Source organism: Anopheles marshallii, chromosome 2 (assembly GCF_943734725.1).
Source record: "Anopheles marshallii chromosome 2, idAnoMarsDA_429_01, whole genome shotgun sequence".
NCBI lineage: Eukaryota > Metazoa > Arthropoda > Insecta > Diptera > Culicidae > Anopheles > Anopheles marshallii.
In genome coordinates, this window is record NC_071326.1 from 29990723 (window position 1) to 30006464 (window position 15742).

The 15742-nt window shown below is 45.3% G+C and overlaps 1 protein-coding gene across 1 annotated transcript; it reads right to left on the minus strand.

The window, feature by feature from the left end:
• Nucleotides 1-566: 566 nt before the first annotated feature.
• LOC128717831 (zonadhesin-like) lies at nucleotides 567-15341 on the minus strand. Its single transcript, XM_053811504.1, has 4 exons — nucleotides 15135-15341; nucleotides 1205-5454; nucleotides 795-1072; nucleotides 567-727 (listed from the first exon to the last, which is right to left on the minus strand). Exons 1-4 carry the CDS (start codon nucleotides 15339-15341, stop codon nucleotides 567-569), a joined length of 4896 nt encoding a protein of 1631 aa, XP_053667479.1.
• Between the last annotated feature and the right edge of the window lie 401 nt (nucleotides 15342-15742).

Genomic DNA, 15742 nt, shown 5'->3' on the forward strand with positions numbered 1-15742 from the left:
AATACAGGCTTAAAGCTTAAGCTTTCTAACTTTTGGAATGATCTACCCCAATGCCAGACTCTCCAGAAGCCAACATCCTCCCCAAGTGCGACTTCCACGTTTCACAATAGGTAACAATCCGTTCCCGAAAAGTATAAAAGAGCAGGGAACATAGAATAAGGCGATTCATTTCACACTTTGTTTGGTACTAGTAGAAAGTGGTCCTGCGAAGTACCACTCATAACCAATAATTTTTATAAATATAAATCTGTGGTGAAACGCATAATTATCGTACGTCACAATCGTGAATCAAGAACAAATAAGTTTATACATAAAAGACTGTGGCCGGACGATTTGGTCCTATTCGGTTACATACTGAACAGTTAGCTAATTTTACACAAAACACAAAGATATTGTTTTGGTAGACGATATGTAGTTTATTTAAATTGTTGGTTAGTTAAACAGGAATCAATTAAGTCTGTTCGGTTTTTGTGATCATCATTATGAATTACTTAAGCTTTGAAGAACTTTCACGTTCACACTTAGTTTGGCCATAGAAGTTAACGAAGCTTAAGCTGGATAGTGTGCTATCCTTCGATCTTTAAATATTCACACAACTCAGTTGATTTTGTTGTCTCGCAAAAGCTCTCAAGCTTGATGGTGGTGCAGCCGCCGCACTCTTCGTATGTGAAACATATTTTCGAGCAAGAGTAGCTTTGATCTGCACAATCACTGCAGTCAGCCGATCCTAGTTAGATAAAAGAAATTACATTAAGACATACGTTAAGTTAAACACCATTGTACTTCCAACGTACCTTCCTCTTCTTCTTCAACAGCATCATCATCATCTTCATCGTAACCGTCCAATCCTTCTTCTTCTGGTACTTGTGGAGCCATTACAATAAACGTATCGTTATAGGCCATGTGCTCATCTACAACCAATTGGATGACCGAGCTTTCACTCTCGCAATAACTGGATGCAATGTCGCGATATTGATTCTGCTTGCACGTCCAACTTGCGGCATCGCTCGTACACACGCGAGGGCCGTTCACGGTGCAACGTTTATCTCGTGTTACTTCCGTAGACTGTGATGTTCCGACTGTCACGGTAGATATATTGGAACCACTCGAAGACGAACTAGCGTAGTACGCATCCCCATAGGACTCACCACCGTTAGACGAAGCACTGTAGGACGAACTGTCGTAGGACGAACTACCGTAGGATGAACTGTCATGGGATGAAGCATCGTAGGATGAACTGTAATTGGACGAACTGTCGTAGGAAGAACTGCCGTAGGAAGAACTGCCATAGGACGAACTGTCGTAGGACGCACTGCCGTAGGATGCTGAAGACGATACGTCGTAGGAAGAAACATCGTAGGACGATATATCGTAAGATGTGTCTACCTTGGAGCTGGAGTAGGTGGGATTCTCCTCATAACTGCTGACGAACTTTTCTTCGGTGATATAATCGTCAAAATTATTACTACTTTTACTATTATATCTCACATCGTCATACGAAGTGACTACGTTCGAAGCGATGGACGTGCCGGAATCGACTGGGACGTATGATGGTATGGAATGAATTGTCTCAGTTACTATCGTTGGTGCACTACTCACTACGCTGCCGCTAATGGTACTGATCGATGGTGCACTTGAAACTATGTTATTGCTATACACGCTGTTGCTGCTAGATATTGATGCTGAAGAAGTGGTCGTACATGTTGGTTGTGCGTAGGTCATACGCACACACTTGTCTCCCTGAAGAATATACCCTTGTGAGCAATAGGCGCTAGATGTAGTCATCTTGGTCACGCACATACCATCCCTCAGTACAGCAGTACCTCGGCATTGGGCCCTTATTCTCGTCACTTTCGTACAGCGGCCGTTCCCGTACCGGAAATCATTTGTGCATTCTGGTCGACCAATCACACAGATATTGTTTTGCAGACTTCCTCCCAACGGACAGCTCGGTTGCGTAGTTTCACGCCGTACACACTGATCCCGACGCATCTCGTACTCTGGGGGACAATTCGGACCCGACGAGACACAATTTCCGTCCTGCAAAAATCCACGAGCACACGTTAGATGAGCGACACGTCGCTTTACGCAAAGGTTGCCGCGAACCTGGTAGCCGGTAGCACAAGTTGCACTACGCACGCAGCGCCCATTGGTCAACATTGTACCGGGAGGACACTCTGGTAGTTTGTAGCTAACACGGACGCATTCCTCGCCAACCATTCTGGAGCCAGGTTCGCAAGACGGACCTTCGCCGATGCAGAGATTACCGCGTAGAGTGCTTCCATATGCGCAGGAAATCGTACGGCGGACTTCACGCTCACATTCCTTTCCCTTCAGCGTATAGCCGACCGGGCAGATCAAGCGTTGCGAGATGCACCGATCGTTCACCACTTGGAAATCGAACGGACAATTGATCGGTTGTCGGTCCAACTTTGTGCACTGGCCTCCTGAGAACGTGTAACCATATTCGCACTGTGGTGGTCGGGCTAATATGCACAGATTGTCACGTATGCGTGTTTCAGGCGGACATATCGGTCGTCGGTATTCCGTTTTAACGCAACGACCTCCGACGTAATCGTAACCGTGCTCACAGACAGGACTGCCAATTACGCACAAACCACGTACAAGCCGTGACGATGGTGGACACGATAGAGTACGCTGTTCCACGCGCACGCATGTGTTATCCTCCAGCTGGAATCCGGCTGAACAGCTTGTTTGTGCGATACACTCTCCATTGACCAACATAAATCCATCTCGACAATTAATAACCGTAAGTTCTTCCCGTTGACAAACATCATTGTTCATGTGGTAGCCAGGCGGGCAGGATGGAATAGTGACACAGTAACCTTGTTTCATGATGCTTCCAATCGCACAGATGGCGGCCTTTTCATGCACGGTCACACATGTTCCACCCTCATTCCCATAGCCTGATGGGCAGTTTGGTCGCATGTAGACACATAAGTCCCCTACCTGCTGGAAACCTTCCCGACAGGAGGCAGACTGTGTCTGTAGACGCACGCATCGATCACCTTGCAGAATACTGCCCGCAGCACAAGTCATCGTGTGATAAGCGATACACTGACCGGATTCCATGGTATAGCCGTACGGACAATCCAGCTGTGTGACGGAACGCCGTGTACATACACCATTGTTCATGTTGAACCCTGCGGGACAGGAAGCTGCTTGCGTCGACTGAATCGTCTGTACCGTTTGTGTGGCACATCCAGATGCACAAGGAAACCCGCAAATACCGGTTGTGCAAGGATTTGCACAGCCACCATACATGCAGGGACTTGGAGCAAGTGCCGGAGCTGCAGGTGCCATTGTACCGTGACACTGTCCGCCGTAGTAACTGTAACCTGCTGGACAGGATGGATAGGATATTTCCTGAATTTCACAAACACCATTCCTGGCAATACTTCCGTCACGACATTGAGCCGCAATGCTCGTTTGACACCGGTCCCGATGCATGGTAGAACCTGGAGGGCAAACTTTGGGCGTAGTCATCTGCATCACACACTGGCTGCCCTGCAGCGTGTAGCCCTCCATGCAGATCATGTCACGCGAAATACACCGTTCGCCCTCTAGTACTGAACCACTCGGACAAGACATCGCCGTCTTGGTCGTGCTTACACACATGGAATCGACCTTTCTGTAGTTGTAACCATTCTCGCACTGTGGTTGCGCCAGACATCGACCTCGGACATATGAAAACCCAACTTCACACGTTGGTGACACCTGCTCTTCCCGCACACATTCTCCACCGCGCGATACCGCTCCCGGTGGACAATCGTCGACGTGCATAACACACTTACCGTTGCGGAACTGAGCTCCTGCCGGACAGCGCGGTTGCTCTCGGATCTGTTGTACACAAATACCGTCACGCAGTACGAATCCAGTATCGCATCTCGGTTCAGCCACAACGCACTGTTCATTGCGTTGAGTACTGCCGGGTGGACAGGTGTGTCGGCCAACCAGTTCCCGTACGCACTCACCATTCCTTAGCGTGAATCCCGCCTCACACCTCACTGATGATGAAATACACTCGCCACCTAACAGGCGCATCTCACGGGGACAGGTCGCGGGTTGTTGGTTGTACCGGACACACTGCATGTACTCGAGCTTGAAGTCACGCGGACAAATCTCCCGCTCTAATTCGCAGACATCGCCCACTAGACGTGCTCCGTTCGGGCAGGAGACGGGTCTTCGTTCTTGATTCACACAAACACCGCCACCGCGATCAGTGAAGCCCGAAGGACAGCTTATTTCTTGCACAATGCACACACCGCCTTGGGGTCTCGTCCCAGTTGGACAACGTGGAGCAGTACGGCGCTCCAGCATACATTGGCCGCCGGATGCTCGATACTCTGGTGGACACTCCGGGTTTCCCACGACACACATACCTTCAGAAAAGGATCCTGCCTCACAGGTGACCGGAGCTTCTTCATGTTGAACACATATGCCGGCTTGCTTCTGGTAGCCCGTTGGACACTCGGGTGTGTTGTAGTGACATACGTCTCCCACTAGCGTTGTTCCCGATGGACAATTCGCTTGTGTGGTCGTATTCTTGATGCACCGTCCATACCCATCGTTCACGAAGGGATAGCGACACTCAGCGGATACCGCACAAACACCGTCCTGCAGCTTTCCTCGCTCGCAGTGCGCCTCTTGGGTGGTGTGCCGAACGCAATCCTCGTAACTCAGATCATACCCGGCCGGACAGGTAAGCTGTTCGACGTGGCTACTCTCTTGAGTACGTGTTTCAGCCGCCTTCGATTCTTGCTTTATACACTGATTGCCTATTTGTACATAACCTGCCTCACAAGTACATGTTACTATTGGTGGGGGTGGAGCTTGGATTATCGGAACTTGTTGTACTTGTACTACTGGAACTGCCTGCTGTACCATTCCACACATTTGCGTAGCACATGGGGCTTGCAGCTGACATTGTCCACCGACAAGGTTGTATCCTTGCTGGCAAACAGCCTGACCGACACAGGTGTTTCCGACCAGATTAAAGCCTGGTCCACAGTAGCCTAATGTCTGCAAGCACTGCCCATTACGATATATGCTTCCAGCGGGACAAGTAATGGATTGCCCTGGAGTCGAAATGCCACCACCTAATGATAAGACATTCGAGACAGCACCACCGACTGGTAAAATGCTAGAAATGCCTAATCCATAGGGAATTAAGCTGTTTGAAGGTATTTGCCGATTAGATCGCTTTAAAATCCCATTCCTTACACCTGTTACAGTCCCAACATTGGTTACAGTTACATTAGCAGCAGTTACATTCCCATCAGTTACATTTGTAAGCGTTACATTTCCATCAGTTATATTGGTAGCAGTAACATTTTCACCAGCAGGAATTCGTGATATTGTTTCATTCCTGGATACACTAACGACGAACGCGACGTGCAACATCCACACCAACAGTAGGCCGCGAAATAGATACTGTAGAAAGAAAACCCAGAATAGTACATAAGCTATTAGCATACAGAAGCACCGGAGGACTTCTTCAGCAGATCACCATCGAGAGGATGTAAAGCAGGAAAATTAACTAATATGCGAACGTTTCCTAAGTTTCATAATAAAATCGCGAATGCTTGAAACTCCTTACATGCCGTAAAATGGATATCAACGCCCTACATCATTAATCATGTAAGTTAGCACACACTTCATCTTTTTCGTCGATGATTTAAAGTCTCACATATAGATGGCGCTGAGCGCAACTTGAAGACACCACGAGGTAAAATCTATCGTTCGTAATTCATGGAGAACTGCTCTCAACCACACAATCTTTATGTTCCTTCGGGTTCTAATGTACTGCATTGTTTCATTTACACGAACTACTTGATATAGTTGAACATCCACAATGATACTAAGATACTCCTTCCCAAGTCCCATTCCTTCGTCCCACTATTTTGTGTACCATAATTTGCCTCTTTGAAAATGTCACAACTTCCACGGGATGGATTTCATCAGTGCCGCACACCCGTTAAAGCTTTCCACACGTTCAAACCCACCTGTCTTACAGCTGTTTCCATCGCGAACATCACACCGTAAATCCCAACGAGTGTTACGGCGTTCACCATATAACAACTTGATTAACACTGACCCCCAAAAGAGTTTTGGTATGATTTAAATACTCTCTGCTTCTACTGACTATCATTACTCTGAGGTCAAAACGCGCATTTAAAGAAGAAGCGTTCAAACGAGTGGAACGAATGGTATAGCTATTTTTGTCTTCTACTTCTGGTGTACAGCAGAGTTACGTAAAATGAAAATTATGTTCCGTGGAGGAACTCATAATCGTGTCATATTCTGATGATTCTTATCAGCGAATTAGTTCAAAACGTCTGACCTGGTCATTCTTTATCGCCTGGAGAAAAAATTCCGAGAATTAGCAATGTTGAACAACATAGTGAGTTACATAGTGACATCGTGAGCTATTACAGGGTTTTCCAATCATCTTTTTGTGTCCATCGTCTTCTAGTAACTGCCACTTCACGAGTCATGAAGGACGTTGGCACGAGGATGCAAGCCTCATAATCCGGCCAGAAAGGATGCGCATGGTGTGTGTTAGTTATTGCACTATTATGTGTGAGAATCTGCGCACACAGTTTGTGTTTTTATTTGTTGTAAAATAGGATAGCTCGAATACACTATACTGAATCACGCATGCGGATATGATATTGCGAACCCTGTACGCTAAGATTTTCGAGAATGTTACTATCAATGAATGTTCTTTTGACCTTTTGTTTGTGTGCTTTCTGATCAGTGTTCTTGGAAATCTAACGCGAATCTCTTAAATTAGCCATGATAGCCATGACTGTGAAGAAGTAGAAAGTAGAATGACAGCGTCATATGACGATGGCTGTCAACGCCACGTGCCGGCACCGCGAGTGACGAAGCTAAGATACAGTAGTACGATTAGTGATGAAATAGAGTGAACAAAAAAGCGATCAATTGTCTAAAGTTTGGAAAAAAACGGTTGCGACGTGATCTCTTCATTGCGTAACATATTTATTCAAAGTCCAGACAATTGATCGGTTGTAAGTGTAACGTGACAATATGGTTTCTTCTGCATCAGGGAAGGTTGTAAAATGTAACGGAGACGAGGAATCGCATTCAGTTCTTCGAAATACCGGCGTTTCTGGTACAACTGTAGCAATAAGTTTTGTACAATCATCGGTACAACCGCGACGTCATCTTTGCCGTCAGGATTTTCGTTGACAAAAAATCGGTATAAATGCAGTTGATGTAACTTATGGAGCAACAATTCTAACAACCACAGCAAATGTTCACGCAATTTATGCAGGATAGAGAGTTTTCCGTACACAGGACTGACTATCCCAGTAGCTACGGGTAAATAAAAGTAAGTCAAAAAGAAGTCTTGGCGTTGCCGATAAAGAAGAAGTAGAGAGTTTTCCTCTATGACGTATGACGTATGCACATATGACAACACCTGTAGATAACCACAGCAGACATATTCTCACATTGGCCACGCTCTCATTAATGGAAGGCACTTCTCGGATAGTATTGACGTACGGACATACAAAGGAACTATAAGCTGCTGCCCCGAAGGCTCAATACAGATTGGCTAAAGTAAGCCGATTTGGCAAGAAATTTCGCGACCGGAAAGTTCCAGCGCGAGACCCAGCAGAATGTGGAAAACCATAAACGACAGCGAAGGCAGAAGACCGGGCTCTTCCAGGACAAGAAGCGCCCGCGCCATCTTAGGACGAAGTCATCAACGCCTTCGAACAGTTGAAATGTCACAAGTCAGTTGGCAGCGATGGGCTTGTGGCAGAACTGTTCAAGATGGAACCGGAGAGACCTGCCACTATCATGCATCGGTCGATCTTAAGGATTGTGCTGTGCTAACTTCCGAGTCATCACAGTCCTTAATGCTGGCAATGCTGCTAGGATGAGGAGAGGGTTAGGACCAGGTTACGATTTGTTACATTGGGCGGAGAGGGACTACTGTTTTACCCTCTTTGTACATATGCGTTTTAAATGAACAATCATTGGTGCAATGTTGCGTTGGCGATCTGTGGGGTTGACTACGACATAACAAACAAACGATCAAGGATAGAATGACAGTAGCACAAAATCGATCAAGAGTGATCGATTTCCGCTTGATCGAGTATCGAAACCGCACCGAAAAACACCGCGCGTCGATGACAGGGTTCGGCACAGGTTAAAGGGTCAACGGTCAGCGTTCGGCGGCCAAGGATTCGGGCGAATCAGAACGCGCGCAGCCAAAATACCCATATAAGGAGCGAATAGCAGACACGAATTTAGGGACAACACGCGGATGATTAGAACACGAGGATTAGTAGCGATCAAGATCCCGAAGCGAGAGTGCGAAAATTTGTAAAAGTGGTCCAAGGTCTAGGACTAAATAAACTGACCTAGCTTGACAAATCGTATGTGCCTCATTTAGAGATCGCTGCAACATGTGGTATTGGGGTCATTGGTACGCAGAGTATTCCGGAAATTGACTTCGATATCAATAAGTTTTCCAGTGTTTTCAAGACAATTATATTGTAGAAATATATGGATTGGTACCAAGCAAACAAAGGAGCACTACCGTCAAACCTGTTCAATTTCTTAGCATCAATGAAAGCAGCATCAATCCAAGTAAGTAAGTCGGACGAAATTAGTAGATTTTATTACGCGCAATGTTAGTTTCGTTTAGCAATTGTTGCAATACAATGCAGTTGAATGGAATGCAATTTTTTTTTTATTCATGGAAGAACGGATTCTTATGATCTAAAAATGTTTACAACAAATCAACTTATAGCTATGAGGATTGAGGACACTTCCTTCACTCATCCTACGGATGCACTTTATCCCGCGTGTACTCGGTAAAAAGTGTATATGATATACAGAGTATCTACACACTTGTACTGTGTATACATATATCATGACATATATATTATACATATATTATATATAGCACTCCTTTTGAGTCCTTCATATCGACTAATGGATATGCCCCAGAAGGTCCAAGAAATGATGGGATGATGTTTTGCCAGGAAACGAGGATCGGGCTTGAGTGGTTTTGCGGACTCCTGAAGTTGCTCAAGACCACGAAGCGGTTGTAGCGTCTTCTCTAGTCCAAACGTACTGTCGTATTGGTCTCCTTTGATCTCTGGAAATAATAGGATTTGTCCTATATCCTACTTTCCACGCCGCAGGTGTAACTGCCAAAGTATCGCAACAAGGTGAAGAAATCACAGGGCGATTCGAACAGAATCCGTGCGTACACGTAATCCTTCTGATCCAGAATGTCGCGAGTTTGGCACAGCAGGGGATCTTCCTGGGGATCCAAGCCCGGGTCTTGTGGCATCAAGTTCCTCACATGAACAGAGGATGTGGTCAATGTCATGAAATCGAGCGCTAAAGCTACAAACCTTGGTGTCGGACACGCCTATACGCGAAGGTGCACATTCATTGGATAGTGGCTGTACATAAGTCTAAACATCATACGAATGAACGCACGCCCTATCGGGAGCCTGCAAAACCAGGGAAGCAGAGAAACCTGTGGTGAGATTGAGATTGAGATTGTGATGAGGGGGGGGGGGGGGGAGAAGGGGGGGGGAAGGGGGAAATGAACCTCTCAAATAAACTACCCTCAGAGGCACTTCGTTTGGCCAAGGGATCTTTGTTTTCATTTTCGGGGATACCGCGATGAGCAGGCAACGAAATAAGCGATATACGAAATGCATTGTTAAACAGAGAGCTTAGCATATCCAAGGTTTTGCAGATAAAGTCTCTTTATAGCCTCTACGGATTTCAGTGCTTTGACAGCGCTGAGGCTGTCTGTGCATATAACATACTGATCCGGAGGACTTGCACTTACAAGTAGCAGCGCATAAAAGAAACCAGCAAGATCAACTACATATATTGGGCCTGGCTGTCTTAGCTTGTGGAAAGCTTCGGTGCATGTGTTAAATACCCCAAAGCCTGTGCCCACCTGCCAAAGAGTCCATTTGTAAAATATTAGTTATTACTGAGTTGGCCATGCTTATCTACAAAAATGCTGCGTATGGTCCCTCCAGAGAAGATCATTTGTAATGATCTTCGTTTCCTCTCTCATCGAGGTGTCGGTTACTAACAGGGATTCGAAGGACTCGGGTTAACTGGCGCTGCTAACTGCTCTTGTGGCGCTAGGGTTTGCCTGTAAAGATTCAAAAACATGATGCACATCCATGATTTTGCATTAAGAACTTGAGGCTTGTTGCGTTTTGAAATTATCAATCACTGGAGTATTAGATACTGTGGTACGTTGTACAAGGAGATTAGCGATAGCTGCAAAAATCTTAGTTTCAACGGCATCACTCCGGACATTACTTCTAAGGACATTGTGGATTCCACACATTTTTACGGTCAAACCAAACGATTAGGTAGCAAAAAGTTTGGGCAATTGAGATCTTTTTGCCATATAAAATTTTTTGAAATTTCAGTTAAACAGATTGGAAAGCCTATTTTTCGGGGTGTTGTAATGATTCAAAAACACAAGCATTTCAGTTTTTCAGCATTGCTCTGGGGAAAACTGGATACCTAGGTTATTTGCCCACACTTGTAAATCGTCAAGCGTGGTTTTCAAAGGACTTTGGATATTACGATGTTGTTGCTAGCGACTGAGACAACACCGTCGTCTGCCAATGACCTTGCAATTTGGCTCCAGGCAAGAATCTATGTCGTAGACGTAAGAATTGCACAAAATAGGGCTCAAACAAGACAGGAAAGGTAAGTGTTCAACTTTGGACTTAACCCCGCGTTTGCTTCCAGTGTAACGTTGACAATTGACAACAATTGACTCCAAAACTTTGCGTTACGTAATAATTGATTGATTCTCTCATTTATTGAAGATTGAAGTGAGTTCACAGAGCTTTTTGCTCAAAGCAAAAAGTGAAGCCTTCGACAAGTTTCTAGAATACTCAGCCATATTCCCCAAAAAAAAATTGGACCTGAAGTTTCACGATTGCGAAAACCATAGAATAGAAGAATGCCCATACCATAGACCATAGAATAGAAAAATGCCCAGTTATTAGATTTTACCAAGTAAAATGAAATAGTGATCGAGAATACGGTTCCATACACGCATTCAATATGTTTTTATACAAGGCTAGACTCACTCACCAAAGTGCGTAGCTGTATTTTATTCGGGGAAAGGAAGTCGTATCGAAGTCGACACCGTGTAATAGTGTAATAGGCGGTGATAACATTAGAACGTTCTATATTTACGACGTTATAGACTCTGACCATGATGTCAATGTGAACGATAACCTTGACCAATCGATGATAACGAAGACGATGATGTCCATGGAAAACGACGACCTTGACCAGTCGATGATGGTACTGACGATGATCTCGATGGAGAACTGCGAAGATGATGGTTTTGTTGTGTACATCACTTTTGATGATGTTTCCCGTTTGGTAAAAAGTTGTAGTCGGGTCCTTATTTCGTGCCTGACATAGCGGCAAACCCCCTGTTTGTGGTTTGGTTTTCCGCATTCTCAACATTATCGCAAGTCGTATGGGTAATCACGCATCCAGCGGATGAGATTAATAACTTAATACTTTACTGTTCATGCCGAGGGTGCTGCCGAAACCCACAAGGCCTTTTATGGCTCTTGCTCGGCATTTTGCAATGGCGGTAGAGTTCTTTTCCCCTGGCTGATTTTTTTTTCCTCGACATAATACCTCGGGTTGGAGATTAACGATGCTAACCAACGATTAACCAAGTTGACGGTGGCACCACCAGCGGCTCTGCTAATGTACAAGGTGACGTACGTCTTTCTAAGTATGAGCTGTACGGCGAACTCACCGTCGTACAGCGGATTAAACACGCCAGGCTTCGGTGGGCTGATCACCTCATAAGAATGACATCGGACGATCCAGCCCGTGAAGTTCTTTTCGGTCGGACAGAGGAGGCGTGGTAGACCCAAATTGAAATGGAGTGATGGCGTTGATGCGTCCGCTAGAAAGGGCGGGATAATGGATTGGCAGACGAAGGCTCTCGACCGTGACCGGTTTAGAGGACTCCTACAGCAAGCCAAGACAGCGAAGCGGTTGTAGTCCCGGATAACTAAGTAAGCAGATCTTTTTTTACAATCCCATCCACGTCGCCAATGTTAAGCCCCAGTATGAGGCGTAGTGTTCGGGCAGTTTCATGAGGACCAGGACAATGCAACACTGATCCTGGAAGTAGATGATTGTGCTGCGATGATCATTGCGGTGGGCAACATCATCATCACCCCGAGCATGGACTGCGTTCGTCATGATTGGATGTTGCGATCGTGTGTTCCAGCTTCGATCGCGGTTGTTGGCTAGTACTTTTTTTTAATATTTTGCGGTAATGTATTGTGATGTGAATCGTTGTCATGCGATGTGAGCAGGGCAACCAAATGGTTTGTTTCCGGTATGTCCTGTTCCACAGCAAGAATCTTGTGATATGCTCTCTTTAAAGATCTATACAAGAAAAAATGCGTGTGTCGTGTAATATATCGCCTAAGTCGGGGATCTATCCGGTTCGGTTCCCGCATAAAAGTTTCTCTATTGTTTTATAAGTTTCTATTCAACAATTTCCGTTCAACCTAGTTGGGCACTTTAGGCTACTTTTGGCTACATAAAATTCTACGGGAGAGAAAAAGCATTTGTAGTTTCCATGCAGATAGTGGAGAATTTGGAGTTCGTTGGTTCCATGCTTGCCTCAACCTGCGCCTAGGCTCTCGGTGTTTGGCGTCCCCCCGAAATATGCTGTTTGGTACTGTATGAAATACGGCAGAAAAGTGCCCGAAAAGCGTCGCTTAAACCATGTCCGCATGCCTCGCAACCATGTAGAAGGGACTCTGAAGTGTGGGGACCCCAAACTTAACGAAGGAGTTCTAATCGATTCTTTTCAATCATTCAGACAATAGCATAAGTAAAGAAACAGGCGTCTCTAATGCAGTTTTTCAAAAAGCAAATCCTAAAAAGTATTGATTACTATATCATCCTGTTCCCATCAATGTAAGCAGTTGGCAGTATGAAGCGCCGTATAACTAATACATTTTCGAATGAACAGTATTCACATGACTCTGACACGTGTGTTTGCTTGTGCTCTTTATTGGGGAATGAATTAATGAATCTATGAATGTACATGCAAACAACACACATCAGCATACTGAGTTTCATATAAAATTGAAAAGAGTCGGTTGCGGTGACGTAACATATTCTAAACGGCCAGTCACCTAACAATCAAGATCTCTTTTCTGTTGCTGAATTCCAAACAATACACAGAAGTTTTCTTCTGCTCATCTGTTTTTGGGAATTATACAACAATATGAATACGAGTTGAGTTGCTGATGGATAAGACCATTTTCTCACCCGAATCGACCTTCGGGCGAAGATCATTAGGTATGGTCCTGGTTTCCTCTCGCAACGAGGAATCTGTACGTACAAAAGAACTGTAGGCCTCAGGAAGGGTAGCACGGTTTATTGCTTGTGAGGCGCTAGGGTGTACTTGTAGGGAAACAAAATCATTAAATACATCAATCTTTGAACCTTCAAAATTCTCTATAATCAAGGGATTTGATACTGAAGATCGGACCAGAAGACGATGTGAGAGCAGCTCAAAACGAAGTTTCAGCGGCATCACTTCCAGGGACATGTTGTGAGTGGATTTCATGCTCCCCAGTACGAGTCTAAGACATCGGTAGTGTATTCTTTCTAGTTGTAACATCAACGTTTTGGGTGCCCAATGTAAGCATATGGTTCCATACTCCAGAACGGATAACACCGGGCGATGTGTGTGTTCCATTTAAGTCTGGAATTGAACTAAACACCTATGTAACGAAAATTGTCGGATATTGATATCTTTTCCCCGTACAAAAAGACATCAGGTTTTGGTTCAAATAGTCCTCTTTGTCTGTTATTTACGGTATCGCTAAAACAAGAGAAGACTACCATGTCGGTTTTTGAAGCACAAAACGTGATACCTAGGCTATCTGCCCACTTGGTGAGATTATCCAAGGTGGTTTACAAAACTTCTTGTATATCGAAAATGCTTCTGCCCGGGACAAAATAACAAAATAAAATAACATCATCGTCTGCCAATTGTCTAATGCTGCAGTTGGCCGCCAGATAGGTGTCTATATCCCATGTGCTAGTCCATGGTAGCTGGTCCGTTTAATTTTTACATGATCATTATCAAAATTCATTATTTTTTCCGACAAAAGATTGAAGAGAAAATTGTTCATCTTCGGACCCAGCACGCATTTTCTAGCATTTGACACAGTTTCCAAGGAGAAACTGAGTCAAAAGCTCCCTGTATATCCAGAAAGATACAACCCATGTTTTGCTTGCGAGCTCGAGCAAGTTCAATTACTGTTGTAAGAAGCGCTAGGTAGTCGTTTGTACCTTTTGCTTTGTGAAAACCAAATTGAGTAGCTGAAAGAAGGCCGTTTGATTCAAGCCATTCTTCTAAACGAAAAAGAATCATTTTTTCAAAGAGTTTTCTCAGACACGAAAGTAACGAAATAGGGCGATACGATTCGTGTCTTGATGCCGGTTTACCAGGCTTCAGAATGGTGGCAACCTTCACCTCGCTCCAGTCCAGTCAAACTCCCGGGGAGTTTGGGAGGATTGGATAGAACGATCAACGCCACGACTAGGACGAGTGGTAATGGAGTTTGCTGTCCTTTTCTCGGCGCGGCGATGTGGTGCCACAAGATTTCCCTGTTTTGTTAAGACCTTCCTTTGTGCTCTTTTGTAGGACAATCTCGTACCTTTTCTTGGTCTCATCTCGCTCGGCTATTGTTTTTGACTGCTCTTTTTTGAGCTTTTTGTATACAGGGGATACTACCACCTCGTGCCACTCGTCCCGACAATGCGAACATTTATGGGTCAAGGTTTTGTATTCCTCGGTGGAGTGCTGCCCCCTACGTTTACCGCAGCTTGTTTTGGCAGTGCAAAACGCCTCGGAGTGACCTATCCGACTGCACTTACTCGCAAACGAGTGCCTGTGGGAGTACCGTTCCCTCAAACGTAATCCGCAGGGAGGCTGTTGGGACGAAGGTTTTTCCCCCTTCCTCGGACACCACTGCTTTATACAATTGTTGTACTTCCATAATTCGTACTTTTGGAGTATCTGGCAACGGAAAAATTCCGAGACCATTCTTCAAAATATCCCCCTCCAGATAGTCAAAATCTTCGACCACACCGGTTACCTTCACCGATCCACCAGGGATAAACACCCGGTAGAGCTCCGCATTGTCAGTGTCGGCCGCTATGGCATTGGCTTGAAGCCGGTCCTTTGCGGTGACCTTAATCTTGGTCGGGCGCATCCGATCGCAACATCGGTTACACTCGGGTACTTGCTTAAGATCGATTCGGTGAACGATCTTACATCCAATTGGCGCGTACGTGGCATGAAATAAACTATTGGCTTACCCTGCCAAGAAGCGGGGTAAGCTCTCGGTCTCGTTAAGCCCTTATTCAGCGATGCTGATGCTTGGCCTTGAGGGTCAGGATTGGACGAAGACGACGGATTTTCCTCGCAAGCGAGTTTTTTGGGTGCTGGTACACCTTTCTTCCGTCCGATCTTCCGCTTTGCCTCACTGCGTAACTCCGAATCGGAGTCAGTGGCTGGGTCTGACTCTACCATTACGATAAAGCCCAAGAAAATGTCAACTGGGGACAGGGAATGGGACTTACCGTCACGCACATATAACACTTAACACACACA

Bases quoted from the DNA above. Each gene is read 5' to 3' on its own strand.
- LOC128717831 (XM_053811504.1), bottom strand. From the start codon at position 15,341: ATGCGCCCGACCAAGATTAAGGTCACCGCAAAGGACCGGCTTCAAGCC. The intron at 5,455-15,134 runs GTACGAATTATG...TTCTTTCTACAG, and splicing joins CGTTGCCAGATACTCCAAAA to TATCTATTTCGCGGCCTACT. The intron at 1,073-1,204 runs ATCCTACGGTAG...GACAGTCGGAAC, and splicing joins GCTTCATCCCATGACAGTTC to ATCACAGTCTACGGAAGTAA.